Source organism: Maniola jurtina, chromosome 28, assembly GCF_905333055.1.
Source record: "Maniola jurtina chromosome 28, ilManJurt1.1, whole genome shotgun sequence".
NCBI classification, from domain to species: Eukaryota; Metazoa; Arthropoda; class Insecta; order Lepidoptera; family Nymphalidae; genus Maniola; species Maniola jurtina.
The window spans coordinates 1,083,739-1,111,167 of NC_060056.1; the positions used below are offsets into that span (position 1 = coordinate 1,083,739).

The 27,429-nt window shown below is 35.4% G+C and overlaps 1 protein-coding gene across 2 annotated transcripts in view; it reads left to right on the plus strand.

Annotated features, from left to right (window-relative positions):
* Nucleotides 1-27,429, plus strand: part of LOC123879640 (zinc finger protein 425-like) — a 60,682-nt gene that overhangs the window by 27,309 nt on the left and 5,944 nt on the right. The window contains exons 8-14 of one of the 2 annotated variants that reach the window (XM_045927445.1): nucleotides 6,133-6,258; nucleotides 7,016-7,146; nucleotides 8,370-8,447; nucleotides 9,708-9,846; nucleotides 11,110-11,213; nucleotides 11,648-11,732; nucleotides 15,406-15,537. The exons of the other annotated variant lie outside the window; for it this stretch is intronic. Of the exons in view, the coding sequence (XP_045783401.1) occupies nucleotides 6,133-6,258; nucleotides 7,016-7,146; nucleotides 8,370-8,447; nucleotides 9,708-9,846; nucleotides 11,110-11,213; nucleotides 11,648-11,732; nucleotides 15,406-15,537 (795 nt within the window). The remainder of the gene's footprint in view (nucleotides 1-6,132; nucleotides 6,259-7,015; nucleotides 7,147-8,369; nucleotides 8,448-9,707; nucleotides 9,847-11,109; nucleotides 11,214-11,647; nucleotides 11,733-15,405; nucleotides 15,538-27,429) is intronic. 2 annotated transcript variants of the gene reach the window in all.

Consider the following 27,429-nt stretch of genomic DNA (forward strand, 5'->3'; position numbering starts at 1 on the left):
CACGGGATTCCTAAAGACCCATCTACTTAACGGATTTGTATGAAATTTGGTACCGAAATAGCTTGCATCCCTGTAATTGACATAGGAATTTTATCCCGGAAAATCAAACAGTTTTTTTTTTTTTTTTTTTTTTATTAACTATCAAATATTGAACGTTTTACAAATGCTTTTAACACAACAAAAAAAACCACTAAGGTTTAGTATTGTTGCTTATCATTCCGTCCATTAAAAGATTTTGGGTATAGTGCTTCCATAAATAATATATATATTATTTATAGAAGCACTAGGGAACATTACAAAATAATAATTTGTTATATTTAATTTTTCAAAAAATGGGAATTGTTAATATTTGTTTTGAAAGTATGATTTTAACTTGTGTTTAAGGTTACATTCGGTAAGTCCTGATCTAAAACTATTATCTAAACTATTTATTAGGCGAGGGATCATGTACGCGCTAGTGCGCTCACCATATTTATTTTTTGCAAAGATGGTAACTAGTTTTTTTTGAGTTACTTTGCGTGTCTGAATTTTGTTACTAACTTCCTTTTGTATGGCTAAATTAAAAAATTGTTCTTTCAGAAGCGTAAATTGTACTTTGTCATAAATATTAATCACTTTACAATACTTAAATATAAGATTTTCATTATTTTTTGCAAGTAGTTTAATATTTAGAGGAACAATGGTTTTTAAAATCCTCAGTTGCAACTGATAAACATGTTGTAAGTGCGACTTGTCGGTTCGACCATAGCTACTCAACCCATAAGCAATTATGGAGTCGGCAAGAGCATTGTACAGCATCAATTTGACTTTAAAATTTAACCTCTTTCTAATTATAAATAAGTTTGCCAAGAATGCTCTGAGCTTATCACAGACATGCTTTATGTGCTCATGCCAGTTGAACTTATGGTCAATTATTAATCCTAAGTATTTATGCGAGTTAACTATTTCAATAGTGGGACAATTACAGTTGCTATGTGGTTGGTGCAAACAATTATGATTATGCGCAATAAGTTTATGTTTTAACATGCTGTTAGCTTTTAAATTTGGTGAATGTATGTGGACTAATTTTGTCTTTTGAGAGTTTAATATTAAACCACTATCATGACACCATTTATTTAAATTATCAAAGTCTTCCTGTAGCATTAGCAAGGCATCATTGACATCTTTAGCTGCTACAAGCATGCATGTATCATCAGCATATTGGTACGTAGTACAGTGGCTAAATATCTTATTCATATCATTCACATAAGCTATAAAATGCAATGGTCCAAGCACGGAACCTTGAGCTGTGCCCTCAGTTACTGTGATTGGTGCGCTATAGCTGTCACAGATCCTAACTCGGTAGCTTCTATTACTCAGATAGTTTTTACACCAATTTAAAAGAGATCCCCGTATACCTGAGTTTTCTAATCTTGTAATAAGCTTGTTGTGATCTAATGTGTCAAATGCACGAGAAAAATCAATAAATAAAGTCAGAACATGTAGTTTTTGGTTCATCCATGAATTAACTTGATCTGTAAAGTCTGACAATAACATTGTCGTATTCTTACCGGGCCTAAAACCAAATTGGCTAGAGCTTAAAATATCATTTTTTTGATAGAACACATGTATTTGATTACAGATATATTTTTCTACTATTTTATCTATGGAAGATGTTAAAGTGATTGGCCTATAATTATTTATGTCATCATATTTACCTTTCTTGTGTACTGGTCTTACACAACCTACTTTAAGTTCATCAGGATACGACTCAGTTTTAATACAGGCATTTATGAATTTAGCTAAAGGTTCTGAAATTATATTAGCAATGCCCTTGATGTCTTTCATTCTAACACAATCAAATCCTGGGGCTTTATCAATACGAAACCTATTTATTAATTTATAGACACTATCCGGCGTTGCCTTCCTAAAATACATGCTACAATTAGATTGTATCGTGTTGTTTTGACCACGATTTAATAAGTTCTGGTTGCAATTCGGCAATATATTTTTCACGGTAGTGTCAAAGTTGGTCGCAAAGTTGTCTGCAATTTGCTGTGGTACACGACTGAGCGATTTAAAAGCATTTAACACAACCTCATCAATTGATCTTACTATCCTTCCTGCGATATCATTTAGTAATTGCCACAATTTTCTTGAATTATTAAAATTTTTAATTATTTTCTTTTTATAGTATATATTTCTATAGTATTCAGTTATTTTATTTACCTTATTTCTTTTCCTATTATATTCTAATCTTAACACTACGTTATTTTGATCTTTCTTCCATTTATGAAACAATTCATCTCGCTTATTACTCAAATTAATGATTTTTTTATTTATCCATGGCGCCTGGCAATGTAGTTTTGAATTTATATTAATAATTCTCTTTGCCTTTGAATAAGCATTATTAAAAGTATCAGAAATGAAAGTATACATTTGCTGCGGAGACTGCATATTGTCAATATGAGACCAATCCGCACATAATTCCTCGCCTAATATCACAGGGTCATAAATAGGTATTTGCTTGCTTACAGTAAAGTTAAGTGACCTTGATTCGTAAATATTGCATAGTGCTATTATGGTCAGGCGATGATCCGCCAGTACCGTATCGACCGCAGCCGTGCAAGGGTCCGCCGTGTGGGAGCGCACAAAAATGTGATCAATGCACGATTTTGTAGTTAAACTTAATCTTTTTTCAATACGTGTATAATCACTAATACCACACTTCAGACCCTGCTCCGCCAGTAGGTTTAAGTACTTATCTCTCATAACGGATGACAATTTCAGGTCTATGTTCATATCTCCAATAACTATAATGTTGACAAAGTGCTGTAAGTTATCTAATAATAGTGACAATTCATTAATAAACAGCTGCTTATTATAAGATGGAGGTCTATAAATTGCACACAAGGCGATTACTGTATTACACGGTGTTTTAATAGAACCAATTATCGACTCAAATGTTTGTGAACTATAAGTCATATAAGTAAATTTTAAATAGTTCCTTATATACACGATAACACCTCCGCCTTTTCTATTCTGTCGCAGTTGTGAATGCATTTTATAGCCAGGAATGTTGAACAAATGACAGACATTCTGTGCTATACCTACTTCGGTTAATATTATTATATCGATGGGATGTAAACTTATTTCTATTAGATGCAGCAACTTAGCGTAGTTTTTTGTTATTGAACGTATATTAATATGTATAGCTAAGAGATTAATGTGACAATTCGGAAGTTTTTTGATAAAGTTGTTGCAATTTAAACAATCAAAGTATTCAGTTATTTCAGGTGATTGTATATAATTACTATCCATTACAATTTATATACAAAAATATCTTTTGAAATGAAAATAATGTAATACTTGAATAACTTAATATTTATAATATAAATAAGTGCAGGTAGGTAGGTAGGTACTCACGTTATTTGGTTAGGGATTCAATATCCGACCTTGGATGAATAAATACTCAGGATGGTATGCTCCGAAAAGTCAAATGAAGCAGGGGAACTGTCAGTTGATGAGTATGTGTGCGTTATGGAATGATACCATTCACATATGAAAATTTGCCTATTTTCCTATTTTTCCCTTTCACGATGATTATTAAAAAATGAGATCTCATTAGATTAGTCTTTATTATGATAGTTACAAATCGATGGATGTTCGATGCTAGAAAATAATAATTTATCGATTGCAACGTATTAAAATTTACCTACTCTGTTTTTACATAATTTTGATTAATTACATTATAGGGCCTCTGGCCTTATTGAAAATCTCTGCTTAACAGGGTGCCCATCACCATGTTTACTATATAATCGTATCCTGACAGTTAAAAATAAAAAAGTTGAAAAGTCAAATATAAAAACGCAATATATTCACTAAAAATATTTAATAATAATCCAAGTATGTACCAGTTAGCGATTTTATTTAGCGTATCTCGCAGGGTTAGTAGACTATTCACTACTTTTGGTGTTATACACCGGGCAAGTTTACATCCCTATATCGTAGATCTCTTACCAAATTACACAAAGCGGCTCTTGGGTAGCGGTTTTTTTTTCTCTAAGCCAAATTCAAAGTTATTTATTCAAAATGGGTTCATATTTTATTTGTCTTGTGTTTTCTGACATTTATGACCTTAAAAAATACCTAAATAAAGATAAATATTCTAGCTATCCGTATAGCATCCCATCTTTTACCACATCACGCGTGACGAGTCCTCCGTTCGTCGCTAAGGTGGTTTTGGTGGGTGCCTACCAAAACAACCTATCATGGACTAACTATAACTAAATAATATTATTAATGTAGTAAGATTTTGATTACCTATTTATTTATTTCTTTATTGCACACACAAACATATACATTTACAAAAAACATAGAAGACAACATGGTAAGTACGTTGGACAGATAAAAACGTATGTTTTTATCTGTCCAACGTACGTACACCAATTACGTAGGTACCTAGGTACTTCATGATAAATTTGGCATGCAGCTATTATGACGGAGACTGGTATATTAAATGTACTACAATTTAGTAATAAGTTTTGTTTTAGTTAAATTTCAATATCAATTTAAAATCTTTTAATTAACAAAACAGCCTTTTTCGCTTAGTTATATTATGATTGTCATCAAAAATAAAATATAAATTTGTCTAAATATAATGAAAAAAAAATTGCTCATTTTTAGGCAAAATTACCCCATTTATTTTCTGACAACCCTAGACTTCAATTTGAAGTTGTGTAATTTGCACAGCACGATTACGATACGATTTAAAATTAAATTATTTCATTGAAGTGTCAAACAAAAAAATATAATCACTACGTTGTGTCAAATGCGTATCGGAAGGTGTTAAGTGACCAGTTTCGTAGAATTTATGTTGAGTTTGTGTGCGTGACGTGTAATTACAGAAATTTGGTCGATAGTGGGTCGATAGTTGTGCTTCCTTCGTTTGTACGGCGGGGTCACCGGTTGTATCCGACATGGATCTAATTAAATGCACTTTACTTTCCTTTGTTTTCCTTGCAAAAACTTTACCATTTTTACACCAGATAAATTCATATATTGGACGTAAATTTTTTTTCGCGTTATACAACAACATTTTATTATGCGGTGTTAGGGCTTCACGAATAAAAACTGGATTTTTAGCCACTTCGTGTAATGCATTAGGTACAATGTCACCAACTGTAAGAGTCACCTGCTTGGCCGCGGAAATCCATTGTTCGCGGGACTTTATCGAATGTAATTCCACGAGAAGGGAACACGGGTGATCTTTACGGATTGGCATGCAGCGGGTGGATTTTACATCGTCTATGGCCACCTTAAGCTTGGTGGCAACAGATTTCATAGTTTCCAGGGGTTTTTGTATAGCCACTTCAGGTAGTCCAGATATTTCCAAGGAATTCAAAAGTGCTTTTTGTTCCATTTCCTGCATCTGGGTCTCAACGCAGACTACTCGAAGTTCTAGGTTCTTATTTTTGTTTTGAAGTTCGTTATTTTTGTTTTCTAGCACTCTAATTCTACTTTCTTGACCTTTAACACACTCTTCCAAACTCGACATCTGTTCACCTAGAAAATTGAGTGAAATTTCAAATTCTTTCTTGAAGTCCTCGAATTCTTTCTTAAAAATTTTTTTCATCTCCGATGTTATCTGACTGATTAGTTTGGAGTTTACGTCCTTGCTAAGGGGTGCTTCTTCCTCATCGTCAGATTCGTCCACAGAAACAAATGTTGACGATCTGCGTGACACGTTACATATGCATTCGGCGCAGCTCCATTCCAATCCAGGGGTGTTTCGAAGAGTCGCCAGCTGTTTATTGGACAGTTTCGCACATTCATGGGTAGCGTGGACACTTTTTTCACACCTGCTACACACTATACCAAAAACTTTCTTAGTTATATTTTTATTACACGTAGAACATTTAGTAAAACCCATTGTTGTAATTAGGTATTCTTCGCGTAACACAATACACAGTGCGTAACGTGCGACGCCAAGCGACGGAACGAGCGCCGAGTTCCCACGGGATCTTTAAAAACCTAAATCCACGCGGACGAAGTCGCGGGCATCCTCTAGTAGATGAATAATTTGATAAAAAGATATTGATTTAACTAGTAGCCAAACACCTGATTGAAATGTATAGTATTTGCTTGTTACAGATCGCGGATATACAGTGTAAGAAAGATACCCCTCTATACAAGAACTCTACATACAAATGCACTTATTGCTACAAAGGCTACCAGTTTGAAGACGCCTATGAGGCGCATATGGAGCAACACACAGACGTAAGTACTTACGCTTGTATTTATGTTAATCCTTATCCTAAGCCTAATATCCTAATCCTCATCCTAATATATCCTAATCCTAAAGCCGGTTCTACACTCGCACGTGAAGTCGCGCTGTGAATGCATGCCGCGATCCACGCGTGAACTGTGTCCCTTCCACACTCGCAAATCTTCACAGTCTTGTTCGTGACTATGGACGAAACCCTTTGTCGCGGACCAAAAACCGACACTGGTCGGGGAAAGGCGTGAAGCGCGAACGCGATGGCGTGATCAACATTTACACTCGTGCTTCGCAGTTGTCGCGGGCTTTCGCGGCCGTTCGCACCGCGAGTGTAGAGCTTTCTTAACTTATCTTTCTTTCACTTAATAACATTATAAATGTGAAAGTGTGCATGTTTGGATGTTTGTTACTCAATCACGCACACACGGCTGAACGGATTTGGATGAAATTTGGAATGGAGATAGGTTATACCCTGGATTAACACATAGTTTACTTTTTATCCCGGAAAATCAAAGAGTTCCCGCGGATTTTGAAAAATGTGATTCCACGCGGACGAAGTCGCGGGCATCAGCTAGTTTACTGTATGATGCCCGCGACTTCGTCAACTGCAACTTTGGGCAAACTGTTGGGCCATGAAACTAGCTTTTCATGACTCGGATCGGATGAGTACGTAACCATCCTTAAATTTTTAAACTTTAAGTGTGTCTTCGGGCGTGAGTCTAACTCGCACTTGGCTGATTTTTGTTTGTGTTTCAGAAATACGGGCAGTTCGAATGCGCGATCTGCGCCATCCACACGTCGAGTCGCCAGAAACTGTTACACCATCTGAACATGACGCATATAGTGCGCTACAGCTGCACCGTGTGTCCCTTCTACACCAGACATAGGTAATGTAGATATAAGGTAATTTTAAGGATCAGCCAGTTAAAACAATCATGTGTTGCTCTGAATTAAGAGAAACGACATTAAAGTTTATACTTTCACTAAGTTAATTGCTTATTAATCAATTTTTGATTCTCTCCATTTTATCTTTTTTCGTCAAATCACATATTATAACCTCTAATCTTGTCACATGCCTTGTAACTTCAAAACACAGACAAGATACAACTCGCTGACAAATGACAGTCTTATTATGGAGCGCGGCAAAATTCAAATTCAAAGATCACTAAGAAAATGGGAATGTATTTTCTTTACATAGATATAGGTATTTTCCTATAATGCTAAATTTAGCGATTGAAATCATAAAATTTTTGATTTTTGTGAGAGCGCGGCCTTAAGCCGGGGCTCGACCGCGAAATGAGCGGACAAAGATGAGCTGACAGAGTTTTTGGAAGCGAGAAATAGCTTAAATCTCGCTCCGCTAGACTCTTTCGCGGTCGAGCCTCTACTATGGAAATTATCGTTGCGAGTTAAACGGACTCATTAATGACCTCGCTCATTTCGAGGTCGAGCCCCGGCTTAAAGGTTGCGACGGGCCTGCCCGCGAAATTCAAATTTAATTTGGTTTTTCGCATTTTTTAAACTAATACGACAACGTAGGCTTACGGCATTTTCAATTGCAACATCATCCTCACAGGTTTATATAAAAATCTTTACTTGAAAGGGTCCAGTTTAAGAAATTAGCTCTAGTATTGACTTATGTGTCAGAATTGGTCGATACTACAGCTAATTTCTTAAAGGTTGCTTGACCGAGAGTATTCTTAGCTATAATACAAGAAAATCTTCAGCTGTTTGAAAGTTATCAGCTCTTTTCTAGTTACTGTAACCTTCAATTGTCGGGGGTGTTATAAATTTTTAATTTACACTTGTGTCAAAGTAATTGTACGGGACTTCGTCTGTGATGGCGTTTGCTGGCGCGCGTGCTGTGCTTATTTGGAGTGTTTTTTTTGTTAAGAGTGGCTGGTTTTTGTGTTAGTTGGTGTTTTGTGGTGGTGGAACTGACTGGGAAGCGCTCTAAAGGGGCGCCGCGCGTATGTCGGCGGGCGCCGGCGCAGACGGAGTCTATACTTGTATAAATTCAATAACTTGAAAATATCACAAACTTGACATTGGCTAATCAGAGTAAAGCCAGATTTAAAGAAAAAAAAAAAATTGTACTGATAAACTTCAGGAACACGGCAAAGTCGCACGGGCGCTGGCACAACGGCACCAAGACCAAGTGTCCACATTGCGACGATGTGGAGTTCAGGTCAGTGAGCACTTTTATACGTTACTAGAGGATTCCCGCGGCTTCGCCCACGTTCGCTCTTAGGGTTCCGTACCTCAAAAGGAAAAACGGAACCCTTATAGGATCACTTTGTCTGTCTGTCTGTTAAGAAACCTATAGGGTACTTCCCGTTGACCTAGAATCATGTTTGTTAGGTAGGTAGGTATTATAGCACAAGTACAGGAATAAATCTGAAAACCCAGAATTTGTGGTTACATCATTTAAAAAAAAATTAAAACGTGTTTCAATTTCCAAATTAAGATAACTATACCAAGTGGGGTATCATATGAAAGGGTTTTACGTATACGTTCTAAAACAGATTTATTTTTATTTTTATGTGAAAGGGCTTAACCTGTACATTCTCTAACAGATTTTTATTTATTTTTATGCACGATAGTTTTTGATATATCTAGATACTAGCTGGTACCCGCGACGTCGTTCGCGTGGATGTAGGTTTTTTAAAATTCCCGCGGGAACTCTTTGATTTTCCGGGATAAAAAGTAGCCTATGTGCTAATCCAGGGTATAATCTATCTCCATTCTAAATTTCAGCCAAATCCGTCCAGTAGTTTTTGCGTGAAGGAGTAACAAACATACACACACACATACAAACTTTCTCCTTTATAATATTAGTGTGATCTTCTATCTTTGATAGAATTTGTTCTGTCTTAACTTATCTATGTTCCCACACTATGGTTGATTGTAGACTCGGATCTACACGGCATTGGAACATGTTGCTTCTATGAAAGGGCGCATCTTGTCATATATATCGCTGGCTTTACCTGTATATTGTAAAACAGATTTTCATTTATTTTTATGGACGACTAGCCGATGCCCGCGACTTCGCCCGCGTGGATTTAGGTTTTTCGAAATCCAGTGGGAACTCACTCTTTGATTTTCCGGGATAAAAAGTAGCCTATGTGCTAATCCAGGATATTATCTATCTTCATTCCAAATTTCAGCCAAATCCGTCCAGTAGTTTTTGCGTGAAGGAGTAACAAACATACACACACACACACACACACACACACACACACACACACACACACACACACACACACACACACACACACACACACACACACACACACACACACATACAAACTTTCGCCTATATAATATTATATTGTGATAGTTATGGACGATAGTTTTTGATATATCGTGCAAAATGTCGGAAACATACCCGAGTACGGAACCCTCGGTGCGCGAGTCTGACTCGCACTTGGCCGGTTTTTTCTCGCAGTAAGCTGACGTCTCTGATGTCGCACATACGCAAGAAGCACCCATCGGACTGCGTGTGTGCGCTGTGCGGGTTCTCGTTCATCGGCGAACGCGGCCTCGCCTTGCATGTCAAGATGAAACACCAATTTGAAGACACGCAGGTTAGTATCGTCCTTACATTTCATGTGTGACTCATTCTTGTCCATGTGCTTACTTAAGTTTCATTTTCTCAAGCATATTCTAACATTTTAAATAAAAAAAAATTACAGTGGACCCCCGATAATCCGACAAACGTTTTGCAGGACATTGTCGAACTATCGAATTTGTTGGATTATAGAGTACTGCCTAAGACCCCCTATAGTCCGGATTTTTTAACAAAAGACTACCTTGTAATCCGACAAATTATAGATCCAATGATAAGAGTCCATATGTTATACATACTCTGAAAGTTCAAGTCATACTTCACTATGTATGTCAAATTTAGTAAATTCAATAATAATAAACATGTCGGATTACAGGGGGCGCCGGATTAGACAGGGGCCGGATTACCGGGGGTACACTGTATATACACTAGCGCTTGGCTGCAATCAGACCTGCTAGCAAGTGATGATGCAGCCTAAGACGGAGCGCGCTTGCCTAGAAGTTGTAAACTCGTTGATTTTCCGGGATAAAAAGTAGCCTAAGTATGTGTTAATCCAGGGTATAATCTATCTCCATTCCAAATTTCAGCCAAATTAGTCCAGTAGTTTTTGCGTGAAAGAGTAACAAACATACACACATAGAAACAAATTTTCGCCTTTTAAAATAAATAAATAAAAAGAATACTAGCCATGTTAAACATGACCAATACTCCCCTTTCCCCTCCAATTAAGCGTGTGCTTGTGCCAGGAGTGAGTACGACAATAGTGCAACGGGTGGGGTTTGAACCGCCGACCTTTCGGAATTCAGCCCGCTCCTCAACCGTTGAGCTATCGAGGGTCTAATACGAGTGTAATCTATACATATAATAAAATTGTAGAAAAGTGGTGTCTGTACAATGGAAATATATAAAAAAAATTAGCAGGGGTTGTTATTATATCGATGCCGAACCCGAAATTGTAATTAATTTTTTTTGTCTGTATGTCTGTTTGTCTGTGTGTTTGTGCACGCTAATATCAGAAACGGCTTATTCGATTTAGATACGGTTTTCACTAATATATTGTTGTAAGCTTCACTTAACATTTAGTGTTTATTTCATGTCAATCGGTTCATAAATAAAAAAGTTATGTCAATTTAAAGAATCACGGCGAACATTTTTAACGAACAGAGTACGTACTACACGCCTCGCGCCTGAGCGTTCGTGGCTATATAAAGCGCGCTGATTCCACGCGAACGAAGTCGCGGGCACAGCTAGTCTTTATAATATTAGTGTGATATTGTTCCAGGCGCCTCTGACCGGTCCACTGTGTGCGGAGTGCAACATTCGCTTCGCCTCGGAGACGGCGTACGAACAACATCTAGCGGTCTCGCTCAGGCACACTACTGAAGAGTAAGTTATTTAAAAGAAAAACCGGCCAAGTGCGAGTCAGACTCGCGCGCCGAGGGTAATACTCGGGTATTTTTTCTGACATTTTGCATGATACATCAATAATTATGATGCATAAAAATAATTAAAAATCTGTTTTAGAATTAATAGGTAAAGGCCAATTCATATGATACCACATACCCACTTGGTATAGTTATCTAACTTTGAAAATTGAAACATAAATGATGTCACCACAACGAATTTTGGATTGTTTACTTGTGCTATAAGACCTACCTACCTGCCGAATTTCATGATTCTAGGTCAACGCGAAGTACCCTATAGGTTTTATTGACAGACGTGACGGACGGACGAACAGACAGACAGACAGACAGACAACAAAGTGATCCTTGTTTTGTAGTGAGCTAGCGATGGGTTGACCATGTCATGTACTGTTGCAGTAAGCTGCAACGCAACGAGCCAACGCGGCGTAAAATCACCGGCCCGCCGAGACGACGCGGCGAACTAACCATCACTTGCGAGCAGGTTAGTGCCAATACAGAATACCCTATATACTCTATCGTCAGGTTAAACTTGCTTAACGCGTGCCTCGATAAGCGCGCTTCAAGTCTCAATAGCTCAACGGTTATAGGAGTGGACTGAATTCCGAAAGGTCCGCGTTTCAAACCCCACCCGTTGCACTATTGTCGTACCCACTCCTTTTTTTTTGACGTGACAACGTCTTATAATAGACCGTAGTCTGTGCTAGGGCTGACAAAAAAGAAAAAAAGATTAATTTATTTTATGATTTTACGATTAAATAAAATAAAAAGTTAAAAAAAGTTAAGCCTATATTTCTATTTTTTACAAACAAAAAAATAAAAAAATATAAATTATTTTTTTGTGCAACAGTGTTTATATAATAATATTTCAAAAAATATATAAAGATAGGATAGGATAAAGTTTAGATTATAGCATTGAGTTTCAACAGATCTTGTTATAAAGGCATTGGACTTCGTCTGTGTTGGTGTTAGCTGGCGGGCGTGCTCTGCCTTTTTGGAGTGTTTTTTTTTATTAAAACTGACTGGAAAGCACTCTAAAGGGGCGCTGTGCGTATGTCGGCGAGTGCCGGCACAGACGGGGTCCATACTTGTATATTTTAACTAACTTGTTACAAATAACTACAAACTTGACATTGGCTAATCTTTGTAAAGCCAGAAGAGAGAGAAAAAAAAAATAAAGGCATTTAAAACTTTCAAAACCGGATTCTAGTTTAATGTGACACTTTGTCGCCAATTTTGACGTATCAGTCTTTATCTCTGGTTTAATGTGACACTTTGTCGCCCATTTTGACGTATCAGTCTTTATCTCTGGTTTAATGTGACACTTTGTCGCCCATTTTGACGTATCAGTCTTTATCTCTGGTTTAATGTGACACTTTGTCGCCCATTTTGACGTATCAGTCTTTATCTCTGGTTTAATGTGACACTTTGTCGCCCATTTTGACGTATCAGTCTTTATCTCTGGTTTAATGTGACACTTTGTAACGTGGTGAAGCAGTCGATGGTTCGTCGGCTACTCCGCCACGTACATTGATTAGGATTTACCCTATCGAGGTTACGGGGAACGGGGGTTTCGAGGAATAAAACCCGGATTACTATCTAACGTGCTTATTTATTTACAACCTTAACCTAGTTTGCTACAGGCTAGTTTTATTTACACTCGTTATCGAACACGCGGGTATATCGGCACGGCGATCCGAAATGCTACAGTACGGAACCTACCACCCTTCTAGCGGTGCGGAACTCTAACGTGTCGCGGGACTCTAATCAACGGACGACCGAGGGTGGGTGTCGCGCGCGCGAGGGGAGAGACGGCGGAGCTGGTTACGGGGCAACGGGTTGCCGCGTACTCCAACACCTCCAGCGTCTATCCTGTGGTGGCGTCTGCCCGAGTTCCCACGAGCCGACCCAGTGTCCACAGAACGACTGACTGCAGTCGGCGGCCGCGGGCGTTATATACCCGCCCGCGGGTGTCGGTCGGCGGGAGAGCGGCGCGGTGTCGTCGACGGATCACGCATTCGCGGCGTGACTGGAATTTTCCATCATATCTCATCGGTGCGGGTACTTCGTGCTTGCTTCGCTACAGACGGATCATGCATTCGCTGTGTGGCTGGAATTTTCCATCATATCTCATCGGTGCGGGTACTTCGTGCTTGCTTCGCTACAGACGGATCATGCATTCGCTGTGTGGCTGGAATTTTCCATCATATCTCATCGGTGCGGGTACTTCGTGCTTGCTTCGCTACAGACGGATCATGCATTCGCTGTGTGGCTGGAATTTTCCATCATATCTCATCGGTGCGGGTACTTCGTGCTTGCTTCGCTACAGACGGATCATGCATTCGCTGTGTGGCTGGAATTTTCCATCATATCTCATCGGTGCGGGTACTTCGTGCTTGCTTCGCTACAGACGGATCATGCATTCGCTGTGTGGCTGGAATTTTCCATCATATCTCATCGGTGCGGGTACTTCGTGCTTGCTTCGCTACAGACGGATCATGCATTCGCTGTGTGGCTGGAATTTTCCATCATATCTCATCGGTGCGGGTACTTCGTGCTTGCTTCGCTACAGACGGATCATGCATTCGCTGTGTGGCTGGAATTTTCCATCATATCTCATCGGTGCGGGTACTTCGTGCTTGCTTCGCTACAGACGGATCATGCATTCGCTGTGTGGCTGGAATTTTCCATCATATCTCATCGGTGCGGGTACTTCGTGCTTGCTTCGCTACAGACGGATCATGCATTCGCTGTGTGGCTGGAATTTTCCATCATATCTCATCGGTGCGGGTACTTCGTGCTTGCTTCGCTACAGACGGATCATGCATTCGCTGTGTGGCTGGAATTTTCCATCATATCTCATCGGTGCGGGTACTTCGTGCTTGCTTCGCTACAGACGGATCATGCATTCGCTGTGTGGCTGGAATTTTCCATCATATCTCATCGGTGCGGGTACTTCGTGCTTGCTTCGCTACAGACGGATCATGCATTCGCTGTGTGGCTGGAATTTTCCATCATATCTCATCGGTGCGGGTACTTCGTGCTTGCTTCGCTACAGACGGATCATGCATTCGCTGTGTGGCTGGAATTTTCCATCATATCTCATCGGTGCGGGTACTTCGTGCTTGCTTCGCTACAGACGGATCATGCATTCGCTGTGTGGCTGGAATTTTCCATCATATCTCATCGGTGCGGGTACTTCGTGCTTGCTTCGCTACAGACGGATCATGCATTCGCTGTGTGGCTGGAATTTTCCATCATATCTCATCGGTGCGGGTACTTCGTGCTTGCTTCGCTACAGACGGATCATGCATTCGCTGTGTGGCTGGAATTTTCCATCATATCTCGTCGGTGCGGGTACTTCGTGTTTGCTTCGCTACAACTTTGTCGCCCATTTTGACGTATCAGTCTTTGTCTCTGGTTTAATGTGACACTTTGTCGCCCATTTTGACGTATCAGTCTTTATCTCTGGTTTAATGTGACACTTTGTCGCCCATTTTGACGTATCAGTCTTTATCTCTGGTTTAATGTGACACTTTGTCGCCCATTTTGACGTATCAGTCTTTGTCTCTGGTTTAATGTGACACTTTGTCGCCCATTTTGACGTATCAGTCTTTATCTCTGGTTTAATGTGACACTTTGTCGCCCATTTTGACGTATCAGTCTTTATCTCTGGTTTAATGTGACACTGTCGCCCATTTTGACGTATCAGTCTTTGTCTCTGGTTTAATGTGACACTTTGTCGACCATTTTGACGTATCAGTCTTTATCTCTGGTTTAATGTGACACTTTGTCGCCCATTTTGACGTATCAGTCTTTGTCTCTGGTTTAATGTGACACTTTGTCGCCCATTTTGACGTATCAGTCTTTATCTCTGGTTTAATGTGACACTTTGTCGCCCATTTTGACGTATCAGTCTTTATCTCTGGTTTAATGTGACACTTTGTCGCCCATTTTGACGTATCAGTCTTTGTCTCTGGTTTAATGTGACACTTTGTCGCCCATTTTGACGTATCAGTCTTTATCTCTGGTTTAATGTGACACTTTGTCGCCCATTTTGACGTATCAGTCTTTATCTCTGGTTTAATGTGACACTTTGTCGCCCATTTTGACGTATCAGTCTTTGTCTCTGGTTTAATGTGACGCTTTGTTTCCAGTGCGGCGTGAAGCTGAAGGGCTTCAAGCACTACACGTACCACTTCAAGCGACAGCACAGAGATCAGACGCGCACGCAGTTCGCCAACGCGCACGAGAGGTGTCTGTGCGAGCAGTGCGGACGAGTGTTCCAGGTGAGGACTAAGACTTAGTATTTTTTACTAGCTGATGCCCGCGACTTCGTCCGCGTGGATTTGTTTCTCAAAACCCCTCGGGAACTCTTTGATTTTCCAGAATATAAAGTAGCCTATGTGTTAATCCAGGGTATAATCTATCTCCATTCCAAACAGCCCAATCCGTCGTCGTTTTTGCGTGATTGAGTAACAAACATCCAAACATCCACACTTTCACATTTACAATATTATTAGGATTCTTAAGGTTGCCTGGTAGATATTGCTAGTAAGCGTTGAGACCGCTTTTTGTCTGTTTCTGATTTTTCTTGTACATATTTTCTTTCTTGTGGTGATACATTCATTCCTCATACGCATGGCTAAGGTTTGGAATACTCTTTCGCGATCTGTGTTTCCTACCAATTACGATCCGGGTATCTTTAAAACAAGAGTGAATAGCCACCTTCTAGGTAAACGCGTCAGTAGGGTAAAATTGGGAGTTGTAGCTCACGTCTCTAGATAAAGCGCGGCGCGTCTAGCGGTGTAGCTGCGCCGCGCCGCGCATCGTATAGACGTGAGCTACAACTTCCAATTTCACGATCGATGTTAAATATAATCAGTAACAAGAGAATGATCAGGTTGTCACAAACTCCTCGAAGATGATTCAATGGTGATATTATTCTTGGATAGCCTACTTATCACTATTAACATCTCATTTTAGAATTATTTGGATTTATATAAGTAATGGTTTTTTTAAATCGTTCAACAAATTACTTTTAATGTGTCAATTTCAGATAAATCCTAATGACTCAGCTTTATAAGGTTATTTATGAAAATCAGACGGTTTTAGTTACACATTAATCAGCTGATGGTATCAAGTCAACATACTTATTATTTATTCTTAATACGCGTGCGGAAACTTTAAGACCTTTATAATAAATGTTGGATTTCTTTGAGATCGTTGATATCAGAATACCATCGTATTCCTTATAGTTTAATATATGTACATGATGCAGCCCACACAAATTCCATTTTACAATAACAACGTCAACTAAATCATTAACTTTTAATATCATTTTTATTTGTTTATAATTATGATGATTACTTTGAGTTTTTGAAAAGGAATGACTTTCTTAGACCATGTACATGAATAAACTAAAGTCGTATTAATCAATAACTAATAAAAATATTGACTATACTTTGCTAGTCATACTTATATTACTAATCAACCCTTAACAAAAGGAAAGTAAATAAAAACTACTAGATATATATTTATTAGAAAATTTTATTATCGAGACACCATTTTCTTAAAACAAGCACGTTTTTTAATGCACATATTGAAGGATGGTATAAACAACTAAACACATCACTATTCGTTTCGTATTGTTCATATAAACTTAATAAGCTAGGGCAAGATTTATCTTCCAAATTATAAACACTATCGCAACCAAACATTTTCGATATCCACTGCACTTTTTCTACACCTTTAGCATAAACACGTTTATTATTTAAATAATTATTCATGTTTACATATCCTTTGTAGTTTAAGTATGAAATAAAACCTTCTTTCCAATGTATTCCTCTGTTTCTTTCTATCCAACAAACTTGTTTTCTTTCCGTTTTCGTTAAATTATAAAATGGGTATGGTGGCTTGATTAAATAAGTCTGGATATGGTTATTACATAATATAGCTATTTCTTTTACTATAAACTCATTGGAATCCGTCTTGAATCCTTGTACATCAATGATGACATTCATGACAACTTGCGGACAATATTACTTAAGGGTTTATATTCAAAGAGGCGATCGTTTATTATAAGACAATATGCTGATGTTTTATCCGGGATTTCTTGCGAACTTTCAATTTCCAAACGTACGTCTACAGGTCCTGTCTTTAAATTCTCGTTTTGTCTTGAACAGTCAATTACAAACAGTGGTGCCTTTTCTTTAAATGTGATCAGATCAAACAACGGGTCAACAGGAAGATTATAATAAGACTGACGAAATTGAGTGTACATTTCGTATAATATACTGTATTTATTTTCATCAAATTTCAAATTAAGTGAATCGTATGGGTAATATTGTGAATTTAAAAACAGTGTTACATTTGTTAATTTGCAATGATCAAATATAGAACTATCATTAGTCTTACTGTTTTTCCTATTAGTTTGTAGACCAAAAATAACATATCGAGGCTTTTCAAGTTGAGAAGTAGTTTTAATTGACCACGAATGTTTTGTAGTTTTAGGAAGTAAAGGATATTCATATAAATCCCAATTTCTGAATGCTATTTGAATAGGTTTGTCTTTTTCTAAATACTTAAGTAGTGAGAGTCTTTCACGATCCGAAACTTTTATATGCGGCACACGCCACTGAATTGTTCGTACTTCTATATGTATATTATCATCCTTGTGAATTGTTACACTATTTAAATTACTATTACTTCTATTCAGAATAAGTTCATGTTTACAGTTTATAATAATTTTATTATAATCCTCGGCAAATCCCATTATTTTATTCAATGGTATAACAGCATTAAAATATCCCTCTGTCATTTTAAAACCATCCATTTGCCAACCCCACAATGCTGCGACTTTGCTATCCCCCTCATTCATCGATATGTATGATTTTAATGTTGTGGTTATTCCAGGGTTTCTTACGCGATCTATTTCAATACCGTTCATTTCATACCTAATGTCTTGAAATAGAAACATAACAGGGTTATTAGTAAAATTTACAGGTTTCTTTATTTCTTTCCCCGATTGATCTTTTCCAGTCACTGTGGCAAAGCCTTCAACATAAATTGAACTATTACATGGTAATATGTATATGTCTTGCTGATGTATTGGAATGCGAATTTCATCATTTTCTTTAAAGCTGTTATTGTATGGATTGTACGTGTGGATCTCATAACTTTCGATAGAATTATCGAATACTGGGGTGTTATTAATATTTAGAATATTCATACTTTGAATCCGAGTGATCGGAGAAAATCTTTGTTTCTTTTTGTTACAATATTACGATTTGCTTTAATACGTGTACGCGCTTTAGTAGCAGGCAAATGATTGATTCTTTTCACCTCATATCCAAGTGTTTTATTAAACACTATCATTTTGCTCTACGTAAATGAAGTCTCAGTTGGATATTTTCTTCTCTAAAATCAATATTGTTACCGTTTTCGTCAATGATTTTAACAGTTATGGATGATATATTACTCTTATTAACAGGAAGATAAATAATATTTTTTGGAATTTCTATATATCGATATCCTGGAGGAACGTTAGGAATAAATTCATGAATAATATGTGATGCAAACCCATTATTAAATGATCCGAATATAAGATCACATTCGATCCTGATGACAGACAAGGGAAGAATGTTAACTGGATTAACAGACTCATGCCATTTATTTGCTTCAAGTTTTACATTTGGGAAACCAAGTAAGCGTCCTAAACTGTTTTCTACGTCAAAATGTACAGTTTTGGAACAAAAAAGCGAGCATGTTAAAGTATTATTATTTGGTTTTATTTCAATTTCACAGTTGTCTAACTTACTCGCAAGATATTCTCTTATGTCATATAAATCATAAGTACCATATGGAATTTTTAAATATTTACATTCATCACCATATGCAAATATGTTATTGCTATGATTTATGTTTGGTATTGAGTTCAGAGCAGAAAAATATAATAAACCGCATTCATATTCACCATCGAGAATAAGAGGAGGTTGAAAAAATGATTCCAGCACAGATTTGTGCCCGGTAATAGTGATTGTTACAGACATGATCGTAAACTAAAAATTTACTGATTTTACTGAACTATTTATACATTTTATTTTGTGTATTCCAAAAACTTCTTAAAAACTTTATACATAGATGACCGCAGTTATAAGGATGACTACCTTGAAAATTTTTGTAATTATAACTCATACCAGTTCCTAAATATTGAATTAACTCTTTAGGTGGTTTTAAATTTCCATAGCTGTCAAAGTATTGAATTTCATTATTTACTTTTGCATAGGCTACCCAATGAGAGCCAGGATTATTGGAGCTATCCAAATTAACTATACCACATTCTTTTCGAAAAGGATGTTTTGGCATCTCATCTCTCATAAACACCCCTCGAAAGTAAGGAATGTCTTGCGAATGGTTGATGATGTCGATATTGGTGAGCGCTCGTTTGGGTAGCCTTTCTCTTAGTTTTTTTCATTTGAAATGTAAATTCCTAAACTACCTCTATGCGGTTTGATATGTAAACCTTTGCCTATATGGAGGGTTTCCATTTTTTCATGATGCCTCTTTAATTCTGTAAAACGTTTTTTAGCGTCTTTCAAATCATTTATAACTTTAGCGATTCCTGCAGCACCACCAGCTAAGCTACCCGCAGCAGATAATCCGGCAAAAATAGGTATCAAAGGAAGTACTCCACCAGTTTTTGGAATTGGTATAATTCGAGGAAGTTTTATTGACGAGTCTTTAGTCAATTCTTTAGCCGCTGCTATGGCTAATTCTATAGCCATTTTCTTACATTTGGGTTTCATTTTTTGCACATGCTTTTTTGCATGAGCAACAACATGTTTAAAGTGTTTTTTCAAACCAGTGCCTGAAGCGGATTTTTTTGGCGACACTGTTTTAGAATTGTTGGCTTTACTAGTCAGTCCCGACCCGGTATACAATTTAGCTATCATAGCTTTATTAACTAAATTTGCTGCTATCTTTTCTCCCAAAGTTGCATCAGATGCTAAAGCACGTTGCTTAGCCCTTTTCATCAATATTTTATCAGCCTTATGACGATCACTTAATGAAGTTGACAAGTCGTATGCAATATCGTGTTGTTTACAATATTCATCCAATTTATTTACACCTTGATCTCCCCGTGCAAGCCTTTTATACAATTTTGTACCAGCACCACAGTAATTATATCCAGGTAGATGAAGTTCAAATGGTAAATGATTTATAAACCAATTGAGAATACTGCTCTCTTTCATTACTTTTATTACAATGAATGTAAAATAACTATACTATCACTTAAATAACAATAAATAAATTGGGAACTGGTTAGTTATAAAATATTCGTTCTATCTATCCAACTATTTTCACTCGATGGAAATCCTAACCACTTTACAAATATCTTGTTTCCTTTTCTTTTTAAAACTTTTTCAATAAGATAGACATTAGGATTTTCTGTTTTTTGAAGTTCTTCTGCATAAAATGAGCCCAAAATTGGCTGATGTTTAGCATCTTCTATAAGGTAAGTAACAGGATTCGTTTTCTGTACTTTTTTAATACGGAATATTTCGGTGGACCAATTAGGAGTGTAACCTTTTTCAAAAACACCTTTATACTTACTAATCCGCACAAAATCTCCAACTTTTAAATTTCTCTTCTTAAGGATTTTCAACTGTTTTCCTACATTAAATCTTTGAAGTATAAGTTTCTTATTATTTTCATTAACTTCGTTAGGAGATAAACCGATCGTTCTGTGTTTAGAGGTGTTATAATTTTCAACTATTTCTTCTAGCACACCTTTAATCCAAGTGTAGTTCCCTTGGAAACTGAATTGTTTATACATTTTATTTTTTAAAGTTCTTATAAGTCTTTCAACTATAGAAGCTTTTTTAGTGGAATATGTAGAATAATGATTGATGTTAAATTTTTTGACTATCGTTTTAAAATTTTCGTTGTAAAACTCAGTTCCAAAATCAGTTTGAAGGTTTTTTGGAATACGTCCTTTCTTTAATATAGATTCAAACGCTTTAGAGACCTGATCTTTATTTTTAAACTTTAGTGGAAATGCCCAAGCATATTTTGAGAATGTATCAATTATAACTAAAATATATTTATAACCTGAATTTTGTTTCGAAAGAGATTTCATATCAATCAAGTCAGCTTGCCATAAATCGTCTATATCTCTCATGACAACATGTCGACGAGGAAAGTTTACTCTTGCATTTTTATGTATTTCATTTACGACGCTGTTTTTGCTCATGTTTTACTTTACTAGCCTCGGTGATTTCGATCAAATTACTTACTTTAATATTTATTTCTGTAATAAACTGATTAATTGATGATATTTTTTTTGAAAGATTGTCTGCCAAAACATCAACGTATTCTTTTGTAACACAATCGTTAGAATCTACCGGTTGCGCAAGATTTTTTACTCTTTTATGCTGAGCATCCAAATTATTGTTTGTACACTTCAAAGCGCATTCTAATAACACTCCTTTCATTCTTCGCATCTTATTAACATGATGTCCAAACTTATCAACTTTCATGTTCAACCTGCTTATCAATACTGAACACGCTCCATAAATGTGCTTTCTTTTATTCTTTTATTATACCCGCTTCTTTTAACTCTTCAATAATCGAAAGAATTTCATTATCATGATTAGTGTTGCCAGCGTCTCTGGACGCAATAATCAATCTTAATCTTTCAATTAACTCATTAGGATCATCCCAATAGATGAGATCAGTATCAGTTTTGTATTTCTTTAAAACTGGTAGCCTACCACCGTACTTTAATTTGTTTGTTTCACACATATCCTTTTCATAAAATAATGGTTTGATGATTTGAGAATATTTTTTTCCTTTGTCACCTTTAATTTGATTAGCAGGATTGTAATCTCTTTTATGAGCACTAGTACTAATTAAGATATCTTTATATGTGATTTTATCACTTTCAGTTACTTTATTCAAGTTTGGTTTATTTCTTAATAAAAGTTCTATTAAACCAGCAGTTAGTTCATAACTTTTATCATCAATAGTAATAAACGTTAATTTGTTTGAAGACATATCATCTACAGTTGAAAATTTGACGGGGGTATTTCCTATCATCAATTTTTTGTTAATGCGACGTATACCAAATGGTATAGATACATTGCTTTGCTCGCCAAACAGATCATTGTCTGCCAGTGTTTCGGAAATGTTGACTTCATCATTTAGAAATTCCAAAGGTTCAGACATTTCCTCTTGTTTTTTCGGATTTTCTTCAAAGTTATTATCGTTGTAAGTAATTTCAATATCACCATCTTGTTTTGAGTTTATATTTGGAATTTCAGGCGATTGATTATTTCCAACACTTGCGTTGTTACAATTAGTTTCGTGATAAGATTTGTTTGTAGCATATTTACTTAGTGTAACAATTGCTTTCAAAGGATCAGACAGTGGTTTAAATATTTTTTTCCGCCTCAGTTCTAACTCTTCATCTTCATCACGTAATCTTTTTACTTTACTTTTAATAGCCTTTACTGATTTAATTAACTCTTTTTTCAAACTTGTTTCCATTTCTTTTTTTAATTATTTTACACAACCATTGAACTATGTAGTAAAAATTAAAATGAAACTAATTTTAAATTACAATCTGTTTAAATAATTTCATTCAAAATTTTACAAAAACGTCGAAAGATTTTCTATATCTACCGTTGTTTAATTCACAATCTTTGTTAATTATTAAACATGTGTATGGATCTTTCCATATATCTGAACATAATTTTTTGAAGTCTGACCAAGTCATGTCAGAATTGACATGTTCGTTATAGATGTGTTTCAAATTTATATCATCTTGTTTAAAAATTATTAAAAAATTTACGTTATCTCGAATTAATTGTTTTGGTATCTTAGAATATGTTTGAGTCAAATAAAAACAGTCGATGTTCTTATGTCTACCCATTGAAAAATAATCTCGGATATTTACTTGGTTCTCGCAAGTAACATCATCAAAAATAAATACAGAATTTTTCAAGGCTTCAGTAGGAGGAATAACCTCTTTATCATCTTTGAAGGTAAAGAGCTTAACAGCTGGAACCATGCTTAAAACTTTATTCAAAAAACAATATTTTGGTTGAAATGTTGTTTTAGAATATAGGTAAACATTTTGAAACTTGAGACCATTTTGATGTAGTAATAAGCTTAACATTGTGTTTGTTTTGCCACAATTTGACGGTCCACATATTATACAGCGAATCGTATCGGGCAACAGCAAACTATGCCTTTTTTGGATTGATGACGCTTCTATATTTAAATTGTTAATTTCCAATGTTACTGGTTGTTTGATCAACTTCATTGTGTTTTCTGTTAAAAAAGATAAAATCCTGTTATAAAGTCTTCACATTATATTCTATATAATTTTATAACTAAAATGTAACATAATGTTAATAACCAATTTAAAGAAATGACACCATACACGTGTAAACTCGGAATGCGTTGCTGTGTCACTAAAGATTTGTTTTCACTTTGCTCAAATTACCCATTTGAGAATACAAGATTATATAAGATTTTACTATCGATGCATGTTCATTCCTGTTACAGCTCTCGAGAAAAACTTGGAATGTGATGCTGTGTCACTAAAGCATTATGTTTTCGTTTTGCTCAAATTACATCGTTTTAGATCGCAAGACAGTATTAGATTAATTATTATTTATTAAAGCTTCATTCCTGCTACAGCTCCCGAAGAAAACAGTAGCCGCGCTCATAATTTTATCATAATAAATATCGAGTATTTTACTTGGTAAGTTATTATAATTATTTTATAACAATGTGCTGACTTTTAATAAAGCATGTATTTTTTTACCGTTATTTATTAATTATTTTTCTTTTTGTTTCAGAATTATGTCGACTCCTATCTTACCCAACGAAAATCTAACAAATCCTTTTTACTACGCACAAGATGTAAACGGGTTCGCGGAAACTGAATTTCAGAGACTTTGCGAGGATTTAGCTCAAAAACAAGCAGCAGAACCAGTTCAAGCATCTAGTAAGGAGATGAAAAAAAAGAAAAAATGCAGTTTATCACTATTGAAGCCTGTTTCACCCCCGACTTCTACATCAACATCCTATGTTATTCGCAAAGCAACTGGAAGACGGCTTCATTTAATAAAAATAAATATTTATGGACTAAATGGAGGAGAACAAGATGAAAATATAAATGGTGATACTCCTAGTGTTAGTGCACAGTATGTAGTCAAGGATAATTACGATGAAGTTATGGATGCTACAGAAAATTTGATAGGTAAAATAATGTCAAAAATTACTCACTCCATATAAATGTGAACTATTGTTGAAATGTAATTTGCTTATTTTTAAATATCATCATATTTTTTGTTTATAAAAATAGTGTTTTTTAGAGTAAGGAGCTGTAGCATGAATTCATTATTTATGAAATAAACGTGGTTTAAAGAATAAAATTGTTTTTTTAAATTTTAAATTATTAATTGAAAACATTATGATTGTACTAAGTACCTAATAATATTAACGTATTCCATGTAAATATTAGGTAGTACAATCAAGTTTTTTCAAATATTTCAAGGGTTCGATTCCCTTAAATGTAAAGGTTTTTTTAATTTTGCTTAATGTTTGCTTACTGCATTTTCATTTCTTGACCAAGGTGATAAGGATATAATGTTGAAATTGAAGGTATATATAAACAAACGTAAAGGTCAGTAAGCAAACATTATCACCTGCTATGATATCACTATAACTCAAGTTATTGATCTCGATAAATATAAAAATAAAAAACTGAAAGGTAAAATAATAAAATGTCAGTGATGATGAGTAGTAAATATTTATTTCAATATTTGCATGCATACATGAACAATCAAAATTGCACAGTAATGAATAACATAAAATCTAATACAAATTAACAACTAAAAAATTGTACTGTAGTGCCCCCACGGCAACGTTTTAAATTGCTTCTTTAAAATTTGTCTTTTATCATCTTCACTATTTAAAACTAACTTATTAATTTTTTGGGTATATACATTATGATTTTTAGATCTAATAACACACATATTCTTTCTGACTGATTGATTGTAGTATAACACATTTTTGTATTTATCTATATCCAACCTTTTGGTAACAGATGTTGTCACTCCTTTTGCCTTTTTAATAGACATTTTTTGTGATTCAATACAATACAATTTTGCTCGTAAGCCAACAAATTCAACAATAACATCTCCACCCATCTCATCTTTAAAAAACCCCGGAATTTTCATATTTGCTTGAGGGATATTGTAAACATTTTTATCGCTAAAATTGCTGGTATCGAAAAACTTAATATTCTTTTTCATGTCTGAATAAAAATCATCAGTATATATGCGATATAGTAAGCTATCAGTATCAGTATAACAAAGTTCAATATTTTCTTTATATAATGGTTTCATTATAGAATAGTGAAAGTTATATAAATGTGTTTTAGCTAACTCTAAAACAGTAAACCCCACATAAATTGGTCTATCCAAAATTAATTTCGTTTGTTCTAATTGGATTGCTACCAAATTATCTGTAAATATCGACAAACATTTAAAGTTAGGCGCACTTACATACTTTTCTGCTCCAATAATCCTGTTTGTCTTATTATTCTTATCTGTCCATGTATTAACAAGTTTTACATTTACTTGTTTTCTTTTATTTTCTATGGTTTTACCAAAAATAGCATTATTTTGTTTTTTGAAAAAGTCTTTTTCAAATTCAGACTCTGCTTTTTGCCTCAAAGAGGTATTCAATTCAATATATGGTTTCAAAAATTCTTTTTGTTCAAATGATAGAATTCTATGAATTTTTAACAATTTTAGACCGTTTTTAAGACATTCTTTTAAATGGATATAGTGAATAACATAGGAACATTTGTCGTATAAATTTGCAATAAGCTTGGCATTTCTATGACCAAAAGGTGTAAATTTTTCAGCAGCAAATGGTAAATCTGAGTGAGCGTCATGTATTTCAGATGGATAACTAAGATCTACTTCAAGTATATACCCAATGTTACTGTCAACAGTAATAGAATCAATTTCAAAAGTCTCAATTTGGTCTTTGTTCAAAAATTTAAAATTACTTGTAGGAAGTTTCATCATCATTGCATAACCATACAGGTTCACACAGTCTAAATATACCAAAAAGCTACTTGATTTGTTGATATCATAGTCAGACATATATTTATTGTTAGCTTTAGCATATCTTAATGAACACTGAGCTAGACCACCTCGTATACCTTTTTCAATCATTTGATACATCTCCACATCAGTTATAAGGTCTAATTTTACATTGGTATGCAAAAGCATTGCATCCCAACTTAAAGAAGGTGAAGAAACATAATAGCACGGATCTAAGCAATAGGTTGCTAAGCTAATTTTCCTGAATTTTTCAAAACTATCTGCTAGTAATAGTACATCACATTTTAAATATAAATCTGTATATTCGCCTAAATTTTTTATTTTAAAAGTTTTCCAAACTTTCAATGCATGTTTATAATCTTCTTCCGAAATAAGTTCTGAAGTAAGTTTATTAAAAAAATGTTTTCGTTTTGGTAACTCAGTTTCATCGTAACGTTTTAAAGAGTCTATATAATCATAGCAGTACACACCCTTTCTGCAAATCAAATCAAATAAATACTGATCACTGTAATACCTACGCAAGTTTACGAAGTCGTCTTGATGTAAAGATCTAGCTAATTTATCTAAGCTACAACTGAGAAAATTAAAAGAATCGATGAATTTCAGTTGAGCAGCAGTTTTTGAATCAACTGATATAAATTTTGTGAACGATATGTATTTTTCTTTATTTTTCGGAATAATATTTATACGACCGTTAATACTCGCTAACTCTTTAATAAAAAGATGGCAATCGTAATTACTTAAATTATGAAATATAATAGGTATAAAAGGACATTTCTTTGCACTCAACTTGCAAATGTTGTGAGCCGCGCCTCTATATTCCCCTGTAAAATGATCATGATCTGCCACAATTTTATCTGTGGATGTAAATTTTTGTTTACATATACAGCAAACTTTTGCATTATGAAAACATTTCTTTTCAGTTTCAGTAAGTAGTTTCATGGGATTATTTTCTAACAAAATTGCATGTAATCGTTTGACATCATTTGAAATTGTTTCTACAAATTTTTGAGCACAGTTAGCTCCTAT